The sequence below is a fragment of the Rhamphochromis sp. 'chilingali' genome (genome assembly GCF_963969265.1).
Source record: "Rhamphochromis sp. 'chilingali' genome assembly, chromosome: 5".
NCBI lineage: Eukaryota > Metazoa > Chordata > Actinopteri > Cichliformes > Cichlidae > Rhamphochromis > Rhamphochromis sp. 'chilingali'.
Window position 1 is genome coordinate 33,575,555 of NC_137932.1, and position 21,938 is coordinate 33,597,492.

General features: G+C 40.0%; 1 protein-coding gene across 1 annotated transcript; it reads right to left on the bottom strand.

Moving 5' to 3' along the window:
• Positions 1-1,410: 1,410 nt before the first annotated feature.
• Positions 1,411-14,839, bottom strand: frk (fyn-related Src family tyrosine kinase). The gene is made up of 8 exons (XM_080883679.1): positions 14,182-14,839; positions 11,174-11,295; positions 9,244-9,407; positions 8,977-9,145; positions 7,194-7,352; positions 3,384-3,565; positions 2,960-3,125; positions 1,411-2,871 (listed from the first exon to the last, which is right to left on the bottom strand). Exons 1-8 carry the CDS (start codon positions 14,571-14,573, stop codon positions 2,663-2,665), a joined length of 1,563 nt encoding a protein of 520 aa, XP_080739805.1. The 5' UTR covers positions 14,574-14,839; the 3' UTR covers positions 1,411-2,662.
• Between the last annotated feature and the right edge of the window lie 7,099 nt (positions 14,840-21,938).

Below are 21,938 nucleotides of genomic sequence, written 5' to 3' on the forward strand. Positions count from 1 at the left end.
GAAATTGAACTATAGCCGGTGTGCAATACCATTTTGTACCATGAGATGGTGTAGAGAGTCTATCCATCTCCTTCCACGTAGCCAATTCAGGGTTGTTGAGGGGGTGCTGGAGCCCCATGGATGTCTTGGACACAGGTAGAACACAACAACTTGTCACAGAAAGACCCCAACTCTAGATTTGAGCCCAGGACCTTCTTGCTGTGGGGTAACAGTGCTAATCACTGCATCACCATACCACAGGGTTTACAGAGTTAATGTCCTAAATGTCATAGGGTGAGAGGCACCCTGAACAGAGACCTGTTTAACAACTCTATTCTATAATAGTTTTTACAAATTGATCTATGGGACAAGGAATTCCAGGTAAGTTGCAACTTTTTTCGAAAGGTAAAAAAGTTGGTAGGCAGTATGCATATGAATAAAATACAATATATACTGACAACAGACAGCGTGAACAATGGCGCTTCCTGTTATATAAAATGTCCACACAATGAGAACCTGCAATGTGTTGACCCATTCTGTCCTGTTATTAAGTGCAGCCCGAGACTAACCTTACAGCAGAGCTCTGAACCACAAAGTTTCACATACAAAAGATATCTTATTATCATTCACCCTAATGTCAGAAGGGCTGATCATGTTAATCCACAGTTTAATACTCTAGCAACCAGCCTTTTCACATAAAAGGGGTGGTGTTGGTAGAATGTCACCAATTACAAAACTCCAGGCAACAAAGTGATTTATTTTAAACAAATCTTCCTATCTAGAACAGCAGCGTGAACATAACAGAAAAGACACTGTGTGGTTATGCAAGTTATTTAAGTAATGTTAAAACCACTGGTGTTTGTGCATTTGAAGTTCCATCACCTAGTTCATCCTATTGGAATGCAGGAAGTAGAACTAACAAAAAGCTGCATAAGTTAACAGGCTTTTCAACATAACCCTTACATTAGGGCATAGGAGTTCCTGCTGGTTTATAATCCACTGTTTCATTAAATTACACCTGAAGTAAAGGATCTTCATAGTACAGAAAACTAGGGTTGAATGCCATATGGCAATGGATCCTGCTGAGAGGCAAACCACCTTTCTAATGCTGAAAACCGAGGGTTAACCCTTACATTACCTGGTTTAGCCCAAACTCCTTTTCATAGTATAAGCATCAAGCCTCCGTTCTACAGTATTTATTATAGGTTATGGAAACTTATACCTGTTTGAAGAAAAAAGCTAATCCCAACCAATAAAAGTACACAGCACACAATGACACAGAAGACAAAGGACTACACATTCAGACTCCAAAGACCATCACTGCCATGCGTCGAAAGCATGGGAAAAAAGGTTTAATGTGTCAGATGAGTTACTCTGATGTCAGACTTTCATTTTCCTATCAGTGTAAAATTCAAAAATCCAGGCAAATCATACTAAATACGGTTCTTTTAATTATATTAGGCTTAGGGACAATTAAGTTAAAATACAATATGATTATATATAAACACTGTCAAGATTACAATGTACAATTAACAAGAATTTGTGCATGACACTGAAAAAGAAAAAAAAATCAACATTAGCTAAAACACCAGTTTAACTGGTTTAGTAAATGCATCAAGAATTTGAATGTTTGTGCCGTCACTTTGTTGTCGCAGCTTCCATTAATATGAAAGACCCCACAGATCTGAGAGCAGTGTGAACAGAATCAAAAATCACATTTTTCAGTCACAGAGCATCAAACCGTCGCACAATGAATGAGCAGAAGTGTGAAGCAGACAGGTGTGGTGATACTGTGATGATACTGTAGGTGCTTAAAGGAGAAAAAAAGTGCATGCAAATAACTGATTGTTCACAAATGTAGCTTTAACAACTACAACAACTAGCTGCTGATCAAAATTCACAGTATATTATGTGGGGAGAAAAAAAACCAAACTAGACTAAAGTAGCTAATGTTATGCTTCCATTTACATTATTTGCTTTTAGTGTGAACAGAATAACAGCCATCATGACTATGTGCGACTATGCAAATGGTTAAATGCAGCACAATAGTTGCATTTAGAACTTTTAGTAGTGGTTATTTTGGAAACATGACTTAGAGTATGCAGCAGGTTTCTCTCAGGACATCTGCAGGACCCCCACGCCCATCTTCCTTTTATTTGTCACCATTTTGTAGCAGCTGTTAGAATTTCTAAAGAGAAAAGCTTGTAGTTAAATAGCTTGGTTAATTTGTCTTATTAGTGACCGCAACTTTGGTTGTCGTCCTAGAACCCCAAAATAACAATAAATGTGATAAAACTGCAGTGCCTGCTATTCTCTCCAAGACAGCAGATTGAGCTTCTAGGTGAACGTGACGCATTACTCCTGTCATGCAATGGCTCAACAAGTCGTTAGTGGAAAGAATGTTTGCTATGCTTCGAGCAAGCCGAACCAGTTAGTCGAGAGCAACGTAATGCTGTGCTGAAAAAGGCGTCTTCCAGTTAAGCGCTCTGTAGGAATTAGGTTAGACACGCATGTTATGCAATTGAGTGCGTTCATTTCAAACAAGACTATGAGTGCTGTCACCAACTCCATTCTGCTTTCCTATTTAGACCTTTTAAATTACATTAGCCAGTCAGTATATTCACGATTTCTTAAGAGTTTTTTTTGTTTGTTTGTTTTCTAATATCACAGCCTGGCAGTTGTGCTAATAACGAGTGGCATCGTCATAGGACGTCACATCCTGTTCAAAGTATTCCTCCAGCTTCCACTGCAGGGTCTCAAATGTAGGCCGGTCCTGTTCATTTTCCTTCCAGCAGTCCTTCATAATGTCATACAAGACTTTGGGGCAGTTTGCGGGGCATTGCATCCTGAAGCCCTCAGCCAGTTTCTGGACCACCTGAAAGTTTGTCATTGCTGAAAGAATCACAGACTCACATCAGTACTAATCTTACAAGCTGGAATTCTTGCTAGATCTTTGTATTTGATAGAAATCAAATCTCACCTGGGTACGGCATCTGGCCAAATGTCACAATCTCATACAGCAAAATTCCAAAGGACCAAACATCAGATTTGATAGTGAACCTGTTGTCATGAATGGCCTCTGGAGCGGTCCATTTCACAGGGAATTTAGTTCCTTCTTTGGCTTCGTACACATTTTCGCTTTCTTTCTGCAAGCAAAAAAAGGCACAAAGATCCAGCCAAAAGTGATCATCAAAGCACATCAGTTTATTCCTGCAGTACAAACATGTGATGTGATCCTGACAGTAGTATAATAGATTCTGTGGATTAGTTTGAGGAGTATTTACAAGTTATGCCTGAAAGCAAGCAATTACATTTAGTAAAGAATGCAGGTTTTCTGAAGGACGTATGACTGGAATGAACGGCATCATGAAAGCGTAGAATACCAATTTCAGTTTTACACTCACCATGAAAACCCTGGCCAGGCCAAAGTCAGCCACTTTGCAGATGTTGTTTTCGCCCACTAGGACATTTCTGGCTGCCAGGTCTCTGTGGATGTAGTTCTGTAACTCCAGAAAAGCCATGCCTGATGCCACCTGTGCAGCCATCTCAATTTGATCTGAGATACGCAGTGTTCTACCTTTATCCTCTGTAATCCAAAGAGAAAGCCAAGTTACTGGTCACAATCTTACACACACACTTTTTCTTTTTTTTAATGAAGCATGCCGGTAAGGAAACAAGTATAGTTAGTAGAGAATGCTAGCTTCTCAAAGAATGTATCTATTTAAGTCTGTCACTTTGACAGTAACAAATTCTTTGTTCCGACTACTGTGTCTATGTGGTAATTTCTATGATTTCATTTCTCTGCCTCCTCACATGTGACCCCAACTCTGCCAACAAGAGCTCAAACTGCCCTGCATAGATGCATACAAAAGCATTTTGGATAAAGCTTTAACTTCTGGATATAACCATGAAATCTTCCCTGCTGCTGGGGAACTGGATGAACCCAGAATATCAGTTTCTTTCTTTACTTGTTTAGAAACATCAGGACTAGCTCATCTTGGCTTGATGTCTTCTTAAGCCAGATAACACACACCAATTAGTTAAACTGCAGGAATGTCTTAAAGACATAAAGACCTGGATGGCCGCTAACTTTTTGCTTCTTAATTCAGATAAAACTGAGGTTATTGTACTCGGCCCTGAAAAGCTTAGAAATATGGTATCCAGCCAGATTCTTTCTCTGGATGGCATTACCTTGGCCTCCAGTAACGCTGTGAGGAACCTTGGAGTCATTTTTGACCAGGATATGTCCTTCAATGCACATATTAAACAAATATGTAAGACTGCGTTCTTCCATTTGCGCAACATCTCTAAAGTTAGAAATATCCTGTCTTAGAGTGACGCTGAAAAACTAGTTCATGCATTTATTACTTCCAGGCTGGACTACTGTAATTCATTATTATCAGGATGTCCAAAAAACTCACTGAAAAGCCTTCAGCTAATCCAAAATGCTGCAGCAAGAGTCCTGACAGGGACTAGAAAGAGAGAGCATATTTCTCCTGTTTTGGCTTCCCTTCATTGGCTTCCTGTTAAATCCAGAATTGAATTCAAAATCCTGCTCCTCACATACAAGGTTTTAAATAATCAGGCCCCATTTTATCTTAATGACTTTTAGGAACAACAAGTAGGCCTGCAGAGCGAGAGCGAAGTGCTCTAATAGGGTGATATGGTACTACGAGTATTTAAAAGTAGAATGGGAGGGAGAGCCTTCAGTTTTCAGGCCCCTCTTCTGTAGAACCAGCTTCCAGTTTGGATTCGGGAGACAGACACTATCTCTACTTTCAAGATTAGGCTTAAAACTTTCCTTTTTGCTAAAGCATATAGTTAGGGCTGGACCAGGTGACCCTGAATCCTCCCTTAGTTATGCTGCAATAGACGTAGGCTGCCAGGGGATTCCCATGATGCATTGAGTTTTTCCTTTCCAGACCTCTCTGCATTGAATCATATCTGTTATTAACCTCTGTCTCTCTTCCACAGTATGTCTTTTATCCTGTCTTCCTTCTCTCACCCCAACCGGTCGCAGCAGATGGCCGCCCCTCCCTGAGCCTGGTTCTGCCGGAGGTTTCTTCCTGTTAAAAGGGAGTTTTTCCTTCCCACTGTCGCCAAAGTGCTTGCTCATAGGGGGTCATATGATTGTTGGGTTTTTCCTCTGTATCTATGAAGCGCCTTGAGGCGACTTTTGTTGTGATTTGGCGCTATATAAATAAAAGTGAATTGAATTAATTTTTGGGTGCCAGGGTGCTGGAAAGGAGAGTTCGTCCGCTAGTCGAACCTCGGATACAGGAGGAACAATGCGGTTTTCGTCCTGGTCGCGGAACACTGGACCAGCTCTTTATCCTCTCCAGGATACTTGAGGGTGCATGGGAGTTTGCCCAACCAGTCTACATGTGTTTTGTGGACTTGGAGAAGGCATTCGACCGTGTCCCTCGGGGTGTCCTGTGGGAGGTGTTGCGGGAGTATGGGGTGTCTGGCCCATTGCTACGGGCCATTCGATCCCTATACAACCGGTGCAAGAGCTTGGTTCGCATTGCCGGCAATAAGTCGGACTCGTTCCCGGTGGGTGATGGGCTCCGCCAGGGCTGCCCTTTGTCTCCGGTTCTGTTCATAATTTTTATGGACAGGATTTCTAGGCGCAGCCAAGTGGTGGAGGGCTTTCGCTTTGGTGGCCTCAGAATCTCATCTCTGATTTTTGCAGATGATGTGGTTCTGTTGGCTTCATCGGGTGAGGGCCTCCAGCTCGCACTGGAACGGTTCGCAGCCGAGTGTGAAGCAGCGGGAATGAGGATCAGCATCTCCAAATCTGAGGCCATGGTTCTCAGCCGGAAAAGGGTGGAGTGCCCACTTCGGGTCGGGGATGAGTTCCTGCCCCAAGTGGAGGAGTTCAAGTATCTCGGGGTCTTGTTCGCGAGTGATGGAAGAAGGGAGCCGGAGATCGACAGACGGATTGGGGCTGCAGCTGCAGTAATGCGGACGCTGCACCGGTCCGTCGTGGTGAAGAGGGAGCTGAGTGTAAAAGCGAAGCTCTCAATTTACCGGTCGATCTACGTCTCTACCCTCACCTATGGCCACGAGCTGTGGGTAGTGACCGAAAGAATGAGATCACGGATACAAGCGGCAGAAATGAGCTTCCTCCGAAGGGTGGCTGGCCTCTCCCTTAGAAGTTCGGCCATCCGGGAGGGGCTCAGAGTAGAGCAGCTGCTGCTCCACATCGAAAGGAGCCAGCTGAGGTGGTTCGGGCATCTGCCAAGGATGCCCCCTGGGCGCCTCCTGGGTGAGGTGTTCCAGGCATGTCCCACCGGGAGGAGGCCCCGGGGCAGACCCAGGACACGCTGGAGAGATTATATCTCTCGGCTGGCCTGGGAACGCCTTGGTGTTCCCCCGGATAAGCTGGAGGAGGTGGCTGGGGAGAGGGAGGTCTGGGCCTCTTTGCTTAGGCTGCTGCCCCCGCGACCCGGCCCCGGATAAAGCGGATGAAGATGGATGGATGGATGGATGGATGAATTAATTTTTTCCCCACACAATCATTTTTTTGGATGAATTAACCACTAACCACAAAATGTATTCTGTAATGGCCTTAAGGACTGTGCTTTTTGACACAGATTACTCTCACGTGTCCAGCAGCTCAAATAGACCAAATCAGTAAATCTATTTAAATCTATTAACCAACATGACAACAACTATTTCACCGCTCACTCAGCTATCTTTATCTCATGGGAGATATTCTTTACAGTTAACATCTGATCTCTTCAGTCAAAACTATCAAATACAAATACATAAAAATTCTAATAATTACAAAGATCTAACCAACCTAGAACCTTAGATGACTCCTGCTAATCTGCTTTAAATCAATGAAAACAAAAGAACACAGAGTCAATCTGTCATATATTACAGGCCAGTAGATAACTTGTAATTGTCTATTTACAGCAGAGCAGAATGAGTCACTCCTCAGTAAGACTGCTATCATCACCTACTTCCTTTAACCAGATTTTTTAAAACGTGAAGTCTAACAATCCAAGACAGTGATATATTTCTTTTGTATGTTCTAAATTCTTTACACAATGCATCTGATCTGTTACTAAAAGATTAAAATCTCGGTACCATGGCCTCTCACTGGTGATAACTTTTTAAAGAACAACAGCAGCAGCAGCGGTGGTTCTGTCATAAAGCAGAAGCTGTTCAGAATCACAGGTGCAAAATAAAGAGTGTGGCTGTCTTACTTTGAAGGTACTCCAACAGGCTGCCATTTGTCATCAGCTCTGTGATTATGTAGATGGGCTCCTCCAAGGTGCAAACGGCATACAGCTGAATCAGCTTGGGGTGCCGCAGCCTCTTCATGATCTGAGCCTCTCTCAAGAAGTCCTCTGCGTCCATGGTGCCTGTCAGAGGTGTGTAGTGATTTCATGGTTATATACTGGCACTCAAAGCAGCTTAGAAATATGGTCATTTTTGTTGAACCCAGCAATGCTAACTGCTCTGCCAACAAATACAACTTGTTTGTGACATACATTTAACTTTACTTTTAAATATATTATCTTTATTTATTATAAGCTATTTTCAGATGGGTGCAAGTGGGCATCTTTCCAGAAAAACCTACTGCTAATTGGAATGTCAAAGGAATCTTCTAAGAAGCTTTCATGCATAGGAACTTGAGTCATATCCCATTTTCAATTCATACGGTTGAAGATCATATCGGCCCACCCAACTTGTAGAAGCAGTACTTATAGGCAGGTGTTTTATTTTATACAGCTGTGGCCATGGAAGTCACTGTAAAACTTGAATTTAATCATTTGGATGGATAAGTGAATACTTTGGTAACATAATCCATCAGTAAGGACAGATAGATGGAAATATACCAATTAGCAGTCACATAAAAACACAAAAGGCATATCTTTATGAGCACTGGCAAGTGAAGTGAATAACACCGATTATCTCTTCACCATGGCACCTTTTAGTGGGTGCAAAGGAAATTTCTTTCCTTAAATTTGATATGTTCGAAGCAGAAAAATGGCCAAGCATAAGGATTTGAGCAAGTTTGACAAGAGCCAAATTATGATTTCTATATGGCTTGGTCAGAGCAATGATAATTTGGAGCTCTTTTGGAGCGTTCATAGTCAACAGTGGTCCAAAGAAAGACGAGTGGTGAACCAGTGACCAAGGTCATGGGCCGGAAAAGCTTACTGATGCATGGTGGGACCGAAGGTTGGCTCATGTGATCATGAGCTACTGTAGCTCACATTGCTGAAAAAAATGTATGCTGGTTCAAGATGTCCGAATGCACAGTGTATCACAGTTTACTGTGTACAGCGCTGCATTGCTGCAGAACAATGAGTTTCCAAGCTGACTCCTGTACACTCCTGAAAGCACCAACAATGGGCGCATGAACATCAGGACTTGACCATGGAGGAATGGAAGAAGGCAGCCTGGTCTAATAAATCCCATTTTGCTTTACATCATGTGGATAGCCAGGTGTGTGTGGGTCGTTTACCAGGATGCTCTGTGGGAAAATGGCAATCCAGCAGAGAGTTTGATGCTTTGGGCAATGTTCTCCTGGAGAACCTTGGGTCCTGCCGTGCATGTGGGTGCTACTAACATGTACCAACTACCTAAGCATTGTTTGAGAGCATGTCCACCCTTTAATTGAAATGGTAATCCCTGATGGCTGTGGCCTCTTTTAGGTTAATATGCCATAAAACAAAAGTTGGCTAAGGAATGAACACTCAGGGCTGTTTTGACAGCAAAAGGGTCCCAACACAGTTTTAGGAAGGAGGTCATAATAATATGTCCCATCAATGTAAACACCATTTTCATTATTAGCTCTAGTATCTAGAAGCACGCAGTAGTCAGGTGCTAATGATAAATAGCTTATTATTGGTTTAATAATTTGACGACAACTTCATCGGCTGATTAAGTTTCTTTATGTGAATCACTCTTTTTGTAGTTTTTAAGAGCAGCCCTATTCTGACAAGGTCAGAATGTCTGAGTATTTGTCGTTTTGTGTACCTGGTTTGAGAGTCTTCACGGCAACTGATGTAGTTTCATTCCATATGCCTTCAAAGACCTCACCAAACTGTCCCGCTCCAAGCTTTTTCAGTAGTTTGATGGAGCTACGATTGATTTCCCATTGGTCCACTGTGTTATAGGACAGACCATAAGTCTGTGGAACTTCTATCTGCAGACAGAAAGAGTCACAGATTTAAAATTAGTTAATTAATTAGATAAATAAATACAAATTATGCATCGTGCGTGGCAGCATAGTTTGTTTTTTACCTTTTTGCATGGCTCACCCAGACGTGCACAGAGGCCATCAGACTGTCGGGAGTAATGTTCCACTAACTCCTTCAGTGTTTGAAACGATTTGGCCCTTGACACATAGTAGTGACCATTGTCCAGTTTTCTCAGCTTGTAATGCTTCACCTTTCCATTGTCAAGCACTGTAAAATAAGTTAATAAGGCAACATTTGAACATCTCAAACACTATCAAAGATAAAAGTCTGAAACTTTTATTAGTCTTTCTTACTCTCAAAACGAATCATAGTCTGTAATATGGGACAGATAAATTGGCGCACTGGTGATGTAATGACCCTTACAGGAAATGCATGAGACTTTCTATACTAACTAGTTTATATTTCTTTACTTAAAATTATTATTTTTATTATTATTATTATTGTAATAGGACTTTTATCAGAAGAATGATAATTATGTTTGTAGCAGCAATACATTTTTTAAAAAGTGGTAAGCAAAAGATTTCTGTTATAAAACAGCATCAATATTTGGATTGCAAATACTCCATAAGGTTATCAGCTGGCTTTAATAAATAAATATAGCAAAAATTCAACCATGGTGGAAAGAGCAAGGACAGAGTGGAAAACAATACAGATAAGAGCTCAAAGAGATAAAGTGATCCTACTATTTTTTATGGCAGTGGAGACCTCGATTAAACTTTCTGACCTTTAAACCATTAGTCACTAAACAATGCTGCAGTGTCAGGGAAAGTGTGCATCCAATAGTATGGGAACAACAAAATGTTAACTATGTGAGAGCTGACCAACTTTTAGTAACAGTGTCAACGTCTTTTTGAAATATTCTCTCGCATAAGGTCTCTGGTTTTATTTTGTCTTGTTTTAATATTTTACGGTCTACATTTAAAATAAAACACTGTGGCATCCCATAAATGTTTAAACAGGTTCACAAGACTTTTACAAGTCAAAAAGCCACAGTAAAAGCAAACACAAGTGAACTTCCTAAAATGCATGTGACAGCATTATGGTTAAAGAAGTAATAAAGTCAAACAGCTGATTGCTGTCACTAGTCACAGTTCCTACCAGACCAAGTAAGACTGTAGCAAGAAAACCCCTGAGTGGACTAAAGTGAGCAGCTAGTAAGTGTGTTTTATTGGTTAGTAATTCAAATTTTATCGCTAAGAAAGAATATCTTTTTACAATATCACATTACTTTAGCTGATTTCATTCTGAAGCATTTTCATTTATAGGACCTGCCGGGTCCCATATTCACAAACACTCTAAAAATCAGTTACGACAGTTCCAAACTAAGAATTTCTAGCAAGAACTTAGAAGGGATTTAGAACAAAGTCTCTCAAACTCTGGCCAAAAAGAGACTTAAACCAAGGCATGACTGAATATGCAGGGCTGTTTAGGATGTAACCCATTTAATTTTATTAGCCAACTTTCAGAGGAAACAACTTTACACTTCTGGTCATTTATCCAGTTAGAGGAGCGGGGAATGGAAGAATAGGCAGATATTTCACAAGGTTTGGTTTTGGAGACACATACCACAGAATGGACTAAAACAGTTTAAAAGCCCATTTTTCAAGTGAGTTTGTGTAGGACATTACACAAGTGCTACTAACCCCCCCCTTCTCGATGTCTTATTTTTGCATATTTGTCACATTCATCATCAAACTAATATTAGACAAAGGTATCCCGAGTAAACACAAATGATGATGTTATTTATTGAGGCGAGAAAAGCTATTTAAACCTGCCTGGCCATGTGTGAAAAAAATAACTGAACAGAATTTATGGAGTCACAGAACTATTAGCATGGGTGCATTGTGTTGCTCACTCATTTTGAAAGAAGGGAAAATCATGGCTATACTACTTTAATTTTCACAAGCAAAAAAGCTATAAAATTTATTTGATGACATTGACTTCAAAAGAGATGAAGTCAAGTGAGAGGTTACCTGACAGTGAGAGGTCTCCTTTCTGACTTTCACAGTTTCTGACGAGAAAGGCTCCATGCTTGTTCCCTCCAGCCATCAGCATCTTCTCAGCATCCAGCCTCTTGGTGTCAGGGAAATACCATCTGGACATCAGAATGGAAGCAGGATATGTCCATATTAGCAATGTTGCAGGGAAGACATGTTTCTGGACTGTCAATGCTTAAAATAAAAACTGCTGACACAGATATATCTTCTGTCATTTTATTTGGGTTTTAATGTTATTTATTTCCCAAGGAAACCAAGAAATCATCACAAGACAAATTTTAGAGTCAACTCTTTGCAAGTTTTCCAACACCGAGCAGATAAATAACGGTCACAGACAGAAGTCAATGTTTTACATGTAAATTAAGTAAAATCTTATGGGCAATCTACCAGTATCAGGAATCATATTAACCACTACACCTTGGGCTCACTTTGTGTCTGCGTGTGTGTCCTTCAATGACCGTAGCCCTTCTATAACCAAGCTATGATATTTATGCTCACTTGGACTTTAAAAATCTAATTGAAAGAGTAAAAAAAGTCAAATCTGTATTTGAATGGTCTGACATTTTGAAAAGTTATTTTGACAAAAAAACTTTTTTTCCTTTGGCAAATATACTTCAACTAGATAGTTACACAACATTATGACTTTGTTTAACCTGTCAGAGTACAAAATTAACAACACAGGGATTCCCATTATGGGCAGAGTAAACCAAGAAAAACAATGATGTCACTGCACAGTTGCAGCTTAAATTAATTGTACGTTTGCATCAGTGCAAAAACACAATAAGTTTTCCTCTTTGAGTCTTAACTGGCTCATCTGGGTGCTTTCCCTTTGTAATGCTCAAAATCAAGTTAAAACTGAGGGTTATTTTCCAGTATTCACACACTTCAGACATATACAGTATCTCTGTCGAGAATTAGAGTGAGATTAATCAACAACAAATTCAAAGAGAGCCACATAGTGCCAGATGTAGAATTCAAAGGATTTCAAATCATAATCATAAACTACACTGTCTATAATGGAACAAATGTACCTGCGGGAATATTGAGTCATAAAACTGACTGATTGAGCTGTGACACCGTTTTCCATTATTAAAACAAAAGAGCTGATCATCTCATCGATAGGATTCTCTCTCTAAAATTGCGGAGTCTTTAGAAAGAACCTTCAGATGACTGATCTAAACTGGCACTATATCCTGAATATAATGTTCAGAGTGCTGTATGTTTCCATTTTTACTAAAGTACTGGTAGTAGATTCTGCTGTGTAAAACTTGATTTCTACTATTAGAACAACCACCTCTTCTTAATCACTGCTTATAGTCGAGGCTCTCTACCAGTCCACGTTACATTTGAGCCAGATTATTTTATGTGGTTAATCTAGATTTGATTAAACTGACAATTAAATTACACACTACAAGTTTTGTCGACTTGTTCTGAACTAACGAGGCCTGACTTTTAGTTTTCCATTAGTTATTTACAGATAACGGCTTTCCTGCAGGTACACAATGTGGCAGACTGGATAATTCATTGTGTAATTGCATTAAGGAACAGGTCTGCCTATCTATTAGGTTTGCAACTGGACAAACTATGACACAAATAATGCCAAGACTGATTACCTCTTGAACTGGGTTTATTCTTGTTAAAAAAAAAAAAAAAAAAAAAAAAAAACCCTTCCATTATTAGTTAGGAATTTGTGTGACGTCATCTTTTTTCCAACAACTAAGCTACACATGGCAGCAAAGAAAAAGGTACACATTCCAGGATTGGTTGCTCTATAGTACCGTGCCCTACACAGGATACCTGAAGCTGAATTTATGACAAACCAATCCTGTCTTTATTCTCAACACTAGAGTTAAATGGCATGAAATGCCAGCAATGTGGCTTTAATGTGTGGTTCTGGTTCTTGTTTATGATCTCCACCTTCAACAGGAATCATTAACCTGTAAAGCTTTCCCAGCATTTCCTGGTCTCAAGGTGAATGATTAACTAGTTTCGGCAAAGACTTTAGGGATAAGGAAAACACGCCGTTACATTTTACAGCCTTTTACCCGTGGGACATGACTGACTATTCAAATGTTTTAAAAACGTCAATCTCAGGCAGAAATAGAACAGTAAAACACTTAAATCACAGGCTCAAGTACTTCAAAAGAATTTTGAGGTTTTTGAGGTACTTCTGCATCTTCTACATTCTGTCACTTTAGAATTGAGAGTGAACTCTAACGACATCGCCTTTACAACACTGTATTTACCATTCAGCTTCAGGAAGTATGTTCTTTTTAGTTGTTACTACCAGTTAAGTTAATACATGTTTCATTGGAAGAAATCCCTTCAAGGAAATTTAAATGACAAAGTAATTTAAGATTAGCTTCCTCCTCATACAAACCTATTCCGTTGATGACTGTCGATGACCATTTGTTGCAGTTATTTAGCATTAATAAATACATTTTTAAAAAAGAAATATATATATATCTATATCCATATCTATATATCTATATCTATATACAAACATTTTAAGTGTTAGATTAAAGAGAAAGTTTCACTTTTTGTTGTCATTTTCGACACAACTGATATGAGAGGATTACTCTATGATGAAAATCCCTGCTGTATGTAACCCTTCTGTAAGTAGAAGAATATGACTGTGCGGATACAATTTGACTTGACTTTCCTTGGAAAGGAAATAAACATCTATTTTGTAGTATTATTGCCTATTTCCCCCTCTAGATTATTTTAAACTCTCAAAAAAAAATATGTGCATTTACTTTGACCTGTAATTGATAACAAAAAAAAAATGTTAACTCGTTTTTCAAGTTGTTCTTCCATTCCCAAACAAAACAAAAATGGCTCCCCCCCTCAAAAAACAAACTAAATAAAATAAAATAAAAACCTTCAGCTTGGGATTCAAATAAAACACATTTTTTTAATGGTTAAGTTTGATAAATTATATAAAGAAGACTTCACATGATCCTTCATACAAAAGCTATACTTACGGTTCGGCATTAATGCTCTCCACAGGCGCCACATAGTTAGCAGGGATGTATCCCTGTTTGGAGGCTGACACCCCGGTGAGGGCTTTAGCGAACCACCAATCACCGGCACTTTTGTCCAGGGCCTCTAAAGTATCCCCCGTGTTGAAGCTAAGATCCTCTTCTGTGCGAGCAGAGTAATCATACAGGGCGACATAATACTCCACATCAGCTGGTGGCAGCGGCGGTAAATCTCTTGTTGAATGAAAGCTCTGTTCGTCTTTGTCAGCAGCGCTCAAGTTTTTAATAACCGTCGATTTTTCCCCACGGTCGGTCTCGTCTCCAGAGGGGCCATTTTTTTTAAAACACCCCAAAAAACTGTCCCAACAGGCAGAAAACCTCTTTTGGATCTCCATGGTACTTTCGTCAATCACAGTCGGTCATTGTTTTTGTCAGGAATAAACAAGGAAATCGTTTAGAGAATCCGTCCTCCTGTCTTTATGATCCACATCCCATTAAATACAAGCGCATTTATTTTTCCCAGTTTGGGATGGTGGCGGTCTTTGACCTGAACACACGCCCAGCTATCACAGATCGGTGTGAGGGGAAGGGAGCGGTAGTTTAAGTGTGGATCTTCGTGTTAGAGGATCGGTCTCACTGTTCAGGTAGCAATCACCTGCACCTGCTCAGGAATGGGGAGCGGCTCGCGCTCACTCTCCACTGGGGTGACGTCACGCCTGCGCTTATAGTCGGGTTAGTCACGCGTTATGAATGTGGGAGAATGCTGATTCATGACACTTTTAGGAATATTTTTTATACATAATTTTCCATTTTTAGAGGCTCAAATGTAATTGGATAATTGACTGGCAGTTTCATGGCCAGCTGAGGCTTTTTACATTGTTATTTTATCACTAACTGAGCAGATAAATGTATTGATTTTACAGTGAATAGAAATAAATATGCTCATTATTTCTCCTTAATGTGACAATTAGCATATAAATGCTTAGAACTGTCATCATGGAAAGGTTTATCTTTATATAGGTATAGTTGTGTTCTCCACTTTGCATGCAGTCCTCATACAGTCATCGGGCTTGAAAACCTTATCTTTAAACCATATCTTACTTATCTTTACTCCTCAAAACATACCTGTCATTGTAGCCTGGTAGTGCTACAATGACAGGTGGTTTGTCCCCTCTAACCACATTTTTTTTCCTCCAGAAGCAGACTTGACTTGTCCATGTGTGCAGCTTCAAATTTCAGTCAAGACTGAAGGTGTTAGTTCTGAATCAGAGGCTTTCTTCTTGGTTGTCACCGTCTCAGTCATGGCAATGTAAAACTCTATTAATATTTTCTAACAGTTCATGGCAAGCTTGAGCCCTGGTGGTTCCTGGATTATTCCTGAACATCCCAATAAGTTTCTTCTCATCGGATGCTGACAGTTTGTGTCTGTAAATGTGTGTGTGAATGGGTGGATGACTGGATATGTAAAGCGCTTTGGGGTCCTTAGGGACTAGTAAAGCGCTATATAAATACAGGCCATTTACCATTTACCATTCTTGCAGGGGTCTTGGCAAAGTGGTCATACATCTGAATACGTGTACTTCCATGGAACTGTGTAAAATGATATCTTGGAATCTGTAGTTTTTAAATGGTTCCAAGAGACCTCCCCAGTTTGTGTAAATCTACAACTCCTTCTTTACTGAGATCTTTTATGTCAAATGTGTTAATATGTCAAGTGTTTTCTATGTTATATTTGCCATTCCTGACCAGATACAAGTGATGACTAGCCAGGTCTTACACCATGAAGAATCCAAATGAGGATCTTTTTCATTCAAAGTGCTATCAGTGTGTATAGAAATGAGGAGAGAGGTGGGAGTGATTGTCTTTAGAACTACTTTCAGCCTGTGGTGTTGAACATCTTATCAGAATTTGTTGAATTATGAACACGGACAAGTACTGTCAGACTTTGAACAATGAAACAGTATCAGCTAAATTTGTCAGTGTGAAAATGATTCCAAAAATTATGTTGCTGTGTATGTTTAGACCTATACAAATAAAACCTTAGCTTCAACATTAGGGATATTTTAGAGATATTTTAAAGTGCCGGTGATTGGTGGTTCGCTAAAGCCCTCACTGGGGTTTTGGCCTCCAAACAAGGATACATCCCCACTAATTATATGGCGCCTGTGGAGAGCATTAATGCAGAAACATAAGTATAGCTGCTGAATGAAGTATCATGTGAAAATAATGAAAGAGCAGATGTGACTGTAGCTGCAGTTTGTATCCATATGATTGTGGCGGAGGTGTGGTCCCGGGCGCGTCTGCAGGGGAGGAGTGGTGCAGTGGGCTCAACGGGGCGGTGCTGGAGATGCCGGTGAGAACAGCTGATGGCGATTTGGACTGATAATGGTTTCCTTCCCTTTTTATAGTGATAAAGACCTGTGTGTGTGTGTACCTGTGTATAGTGCATTTCACAATGATATAATGGATAAAAACAGGATAAAACGGTGTATATATGATGGATAACTATTCTAGATGGAGAAATATTTCAGAAGACTAATTAAAGAAATTACAAAAAATAATAATAATAATTCTAGGATCATACCAAATATTGACTTTAAAGTTCATTAGATTTCTACAGAATGTCATCAAATTAACAGACTAAAATATATCAAGCAACTACTCCTTACAGAACAAAATCTTACATCTTTTTCACCTCAGTTTTTTTCTTCCCACATTTGATCTCAGAGGTCAAAAATGTCTGATTTAAACTCACCCTCTTAACAGAAACCAGATAAAAGTATAATTTATACTAATGTGTTGTTGCAGATGATGTTTAGAATTAAATGAGTTTCTTTGCTTTGATGAGGGTCTCTGTACCTCGGCCTGTCACAGGTGGTGAGACTGTTTTCAAAGAACAGCAGCAGCAATGTTCAAGTGATTTTGAGCTGCTTCTGCTTTATGACAGGGTCAAATGTGGAAAATAAATAGTGTTGCTGTCTTACTTTGAAGATATTCCAGAAGGCTACCATTTGTCATGAGTTCTGTGATGATGTAGACGGGTTCTCCCTGCTGCAGACAACTGGACCAGCCTGGGGTGCCAAAGCTTCTTCATGAGCTGAGATTCTCTCAGGAAGTATTTAGGGTCTATTGTGCCTAGGAGAGATGTGCAGTGCTTTCTCAACACTGGCACTAAAACAGGCTCTCAGATGTTGAGAAAGCATGTTGATTTTTGATGTTATTTTTTTCAAGGATGCTGTGTGGCAGGCGGGAGGATGAGTCAGAAGATGGGACATAAAAACTCAAAAGCAGCTTTATTACTTTGCACTTACAAAACAAAACACGGTTCTGGTCGGGAACAGATCATTTAAAAGGGCAAGGGAGAACTCAGACAACATACATACAAAAAAAAAAATCCCCTCTTGCCCCTGCGGGCAGTTTATCCTTCAAGCTCGGGTCCTCTACCAGAGGCCTGGGAGCTGTTCCTAGGACTGCGCTCTGCTGGACAGAAATCTCCGATGTTGTTCCTGGGATCTGCTGGAGCCACACGGCTAGTTTGGGAGTCACCGCACCTAGTGTTTTGATTACCACTGGGACCAATGTTACCTTCACCCTCCACATTTTCTCAAGCTCTTCTCTGAGCCCTTGGTATTTCTCGAGCTTCTCGTGTTCCTTCTTTCTGATGTTGCTGTCATTGGAAACCGCTACATGTATCACTACGGCCGTCTTCTTCTGTTTGTCTACTACCACTATGTCCGGTTGGTTAGCCACCACCATTTTGTCCATCTGTATCTGGAAGTCCCACAGGATCTTAGCTCGGTCATTCTCCACCACCCTTGGGGGCGGCTCCCATTTTGACCTTGGGACTTCCAGGTTATACTGGGCACAGATGTTCCTGTGTACTATGCTTCCGCTTGTCCTTTTCAGGGTCGCAGGGGGCACTGGAGCCTATCCCAGCTGTCATAGGGCGAGAGGCGGTGTACACCCTGGACAGGTCACCAGTCTGTCGCAGGCAACAGTAACCAATAGGCTAAATAATAAGACAGAATACAGAGGCATAAAACAACGAGCTAGCGAAAACTCAGAAGACCCAAAAACTCATAATAGTACCTACCTTACCTTCCTGCATGGCTCACCCAGACGTGCACAGAGGCCATCAGCCTGTCTGGAGTAATCCCCCCTACTGGGGTTGTTTTGGTACCTCATGACCTGAAGGACTTGCTGTGGCAAATGGAACTTTGAATTCTGCTGTCTACCAAGACATCCTGAAGGAGAATGTCTGCCCATCTGTTCATGACCTGTAGCTGAAGTGCAAAAGAAAAACAAAATGAAGTCTTTGAAGTGGCCTAGTCAAAGTCCTGACCTGAACCCAATTGAGATGCTGTGGCATGACCTGAAAAAGGTGGTTCATGTTTGAAAACCCTCTAATGTGGCTAAATTACAACAATTCTGGAAAGATGAGTTGGCCAAAATTCCTCCACAGAGCTGTAAAAGACTCATTGCCAGTTATTGCATATGCTTGATTGCAATTGTTGCTGCTAAAGGTTATCAGGTTTGTAAAACAAACCTGTTTTACAGACCTGTAGGTTTGGACCCCCCCCCCCTCCCCCCCATAATGAACACCTTCATTTATAACCTGTATTTTGTGTTTACTTGTGTTATCTTTATCTTATATTTAAATTTGTTTGATCTGTAACATTTAAGTGTGACCAACATACAAAAAAATGGGAAATCAGGAGGCAGGCAAACACTTCCTCACACCACTGTAGTAGCTCTTTTCCAGTTTTACTGACCATAAAATGTAAGCCATCAGTGTAAATGACCAGATGTTGCCAATGGCACCCCTTTCATGTGAGCATGCTCAAACCTAGACCAGGATGGCTAGTGAATAACCAGCTTCAAGTGACCATTTATCCTATCTCCTATTGTAAGGTGGAACCAAAGATCTCAAATTTGGACTCATCAGCCCAAAGCGCAGATTTCTACTGATCTAATGTCCATTCAGTCTTTCTTTTCCCAAACAAATCTCTTCTCCTTGGTGTTTTTTACCTATTCTTTGACAATAAAGGCCCGATTCGCGCAGTCTCCTCTAAACAGTTGATGTAGAGATGTGTCTGCTACTGGAACTCTGTGTGGCATTTATCTGGGCTGTAATCTGAAGTGCTGTTAGCTTGCAATTTCTAAGGCTTATTAGCTAATCATAATAAGCTGTTAGCCAGTGAGCATGCACTGTTTTTACCCCTCAGCTGAATGAGGTATTGTCTACCTGTGGGGCAAGTGGGTGTGCGGCTCAGACACCCAACTTTATGAACAAGATAACTCAAGAATAAGTTGAAGTAAGATTTGAAAAATTTGAATTTGATTTGAAAAATCTTACTTCAGACCTCATTCACCTTGAGGTCTCTTAGGTTTCAGATGATACTTTTTCTGAAAATCTTGTCAACACGATAACACGAGAAAGATGTCAACTATGATTGATAAGATAGGTGTCTATACTAGGAGTCTGGTGGCACTGGCAGCTGCCAGTATTTTTAAAAAATAGTATGAGCAAGACTTCCAAAAAAGACTCGACTAGTTATTATCTGACTAAAGGTGAGTGGCTGAGTCCATAAACTCATCTGGAAAGTGTTTACAGAGGGCAAGGCACAAAACCACATTCTTGTAGACTTTTTTCAACCTGTTATTACCACTTTCTGGTGTCCTTGAGATAGAAGGCAAGTTTAAGGCATGTCCAAATTGGCTTTTGTTTTCAACCCAGGAAGCTACATCCATGTTTTATGCTGAGTGGGTGTGAAGTTTTTAACTGAAGGAGGCAAAGGTGGAACTTTTGGTGTTAATACTGTTGAAAATGAGTATCTAATCCGAAAGCAACTTTTAGCAAACCCGGGTTAGATATGACTTTTTTATCTTCCAGGAAAGCATTCTAGCTTGGAAGATTACCATAATGTGACCTATGACTAACACTGACTATTAGCACAATGACAAGGATGCAATGTTTACAAAAAGAATAAAAACCTCTGTGAACAAAATTATTTCCAGACATGAACACACTGACATGCAGTAACACATTCAAAGAGAATTTAAAATTACACTTAAATGATGACAAATGAACATATTTTGAAATGGGCAGTATATGTGTCAAACCTAACTCCACTTGACTGGAAGATACCTTTTTCAGGACAGTGCTACTATGCGTCACTCTCAACCAACTGGTTCTCCTTGCTTCAAACATAGCAAGCATTCTTCTCACTGACTTCCTTACCAGAAAGCAACTATTATGAATCATGTTCACTTAGGAGCTCATTTTGCATTATATAACCAAGCTTTGATTAAAAAATTTTCTCTTTCTGAAACTACCCTTTTGGATTGGTCCCTTTGCGTGTGCAGATTTCCACCTGCATTCCAAAGGATGCATGTTAGGAAAGACTGGAGTTGTAAGAGTGAATGTTTGTCTGTCTCCTTGCCTTTCATCCCATGACAGCAGGGACATTATCTTTCCACACCACCTTAGGGTACATACTGATATTACACCAGCCTGGCCACTGTTCACCTTCAGATTAGATCTCTACAACATACTTCATAGATGTTTTGTTCATTAAGTCATTGCTGTTTCTTCACATTCCATTAATAGTTTTGGTTAATTTTGCAATGCTTAAATAATTTGCATATTTCATATTTTTATTTCCATAATGTTGTTATTGCATTTCTCCATGATGTGGGAATAATATGTAGTACTTTCTGTCTGTTATCTATACCACACTCACTGCATCTCTATAGAGGTGCTACTGCCAGACTTCCTGATGGAGTTCAGACACATATCAAAATAACTGGCCACCACAATTTGATTCTAACTGCTGACCTTTGTTTCCTCTTTTAACTGTAGAAATGGTGAAAGAGGTAAACATAGTTAAAACTGTTATTAAGGGCAATAAGGGCTGTTGAAATAAAAATGCTTTGGGACTCTGTTTGAAAAAGGTCAAATATAAAACATATACAAAATAGGAAAACATAAATCAAAACCAAATATGTTTCTCCAATACATTTAAAATTAATCTTATTGGACATGTTATATGTCCTGTAAAATCCACGACACATGGGGAAGAAAATATAAAAGTGTGCTGTTGAAAAATGAAAGGATTTCTCTTGAGAACAAAATAAAAAGCTAAAGATTGAGACAGGTTACTGTAAGGTTATGTCATGGCCTAATGTGTCATGGCCTAATGTGGTCCTACAGTAGTGCAAACTACAACAAAGGCGACTTCAGGTGATGTTTGGATGGTGGTAGCTGTGTAAGACAAATTGACCTTAAAATTAAGGTTGGGTTTGGGAGCGGTGGTTGTATCAGCACTGAGTAAAATAAGTCAACTACAGCCTGCTCTCATGTATGTTTTTTTTTTCACATTCTCTTAAATTTGTAATGTACTTTTAACTTAAAACTATTTTTAAAGTCTATATTGTGTATACATTTATTTAACATGTGTGGTCTGACAGCTCCTTGGCATTGCCATTGTCCATCTTCTTAACTTCTTCAGTTCAGTTTTGCTATTAGAATCTGTCCCATCTGTCACAGGGTGAAAGGTGAAGTACCCTCCGGTTTCAGGTCGTTCTTATGACAAACAAGGAAATGTTCACAAAGAGGAAGAATAAATGGATAAACACATGATTTTAGACCACATGATTTAGATTCATGATTTGGCTATTCAACATATCTGCCAACTGTGCTGCATTTGTTCATGTTCATAGACTTGAATTGTCCTTCTTTTTGTTTGTGTGTGTTTATT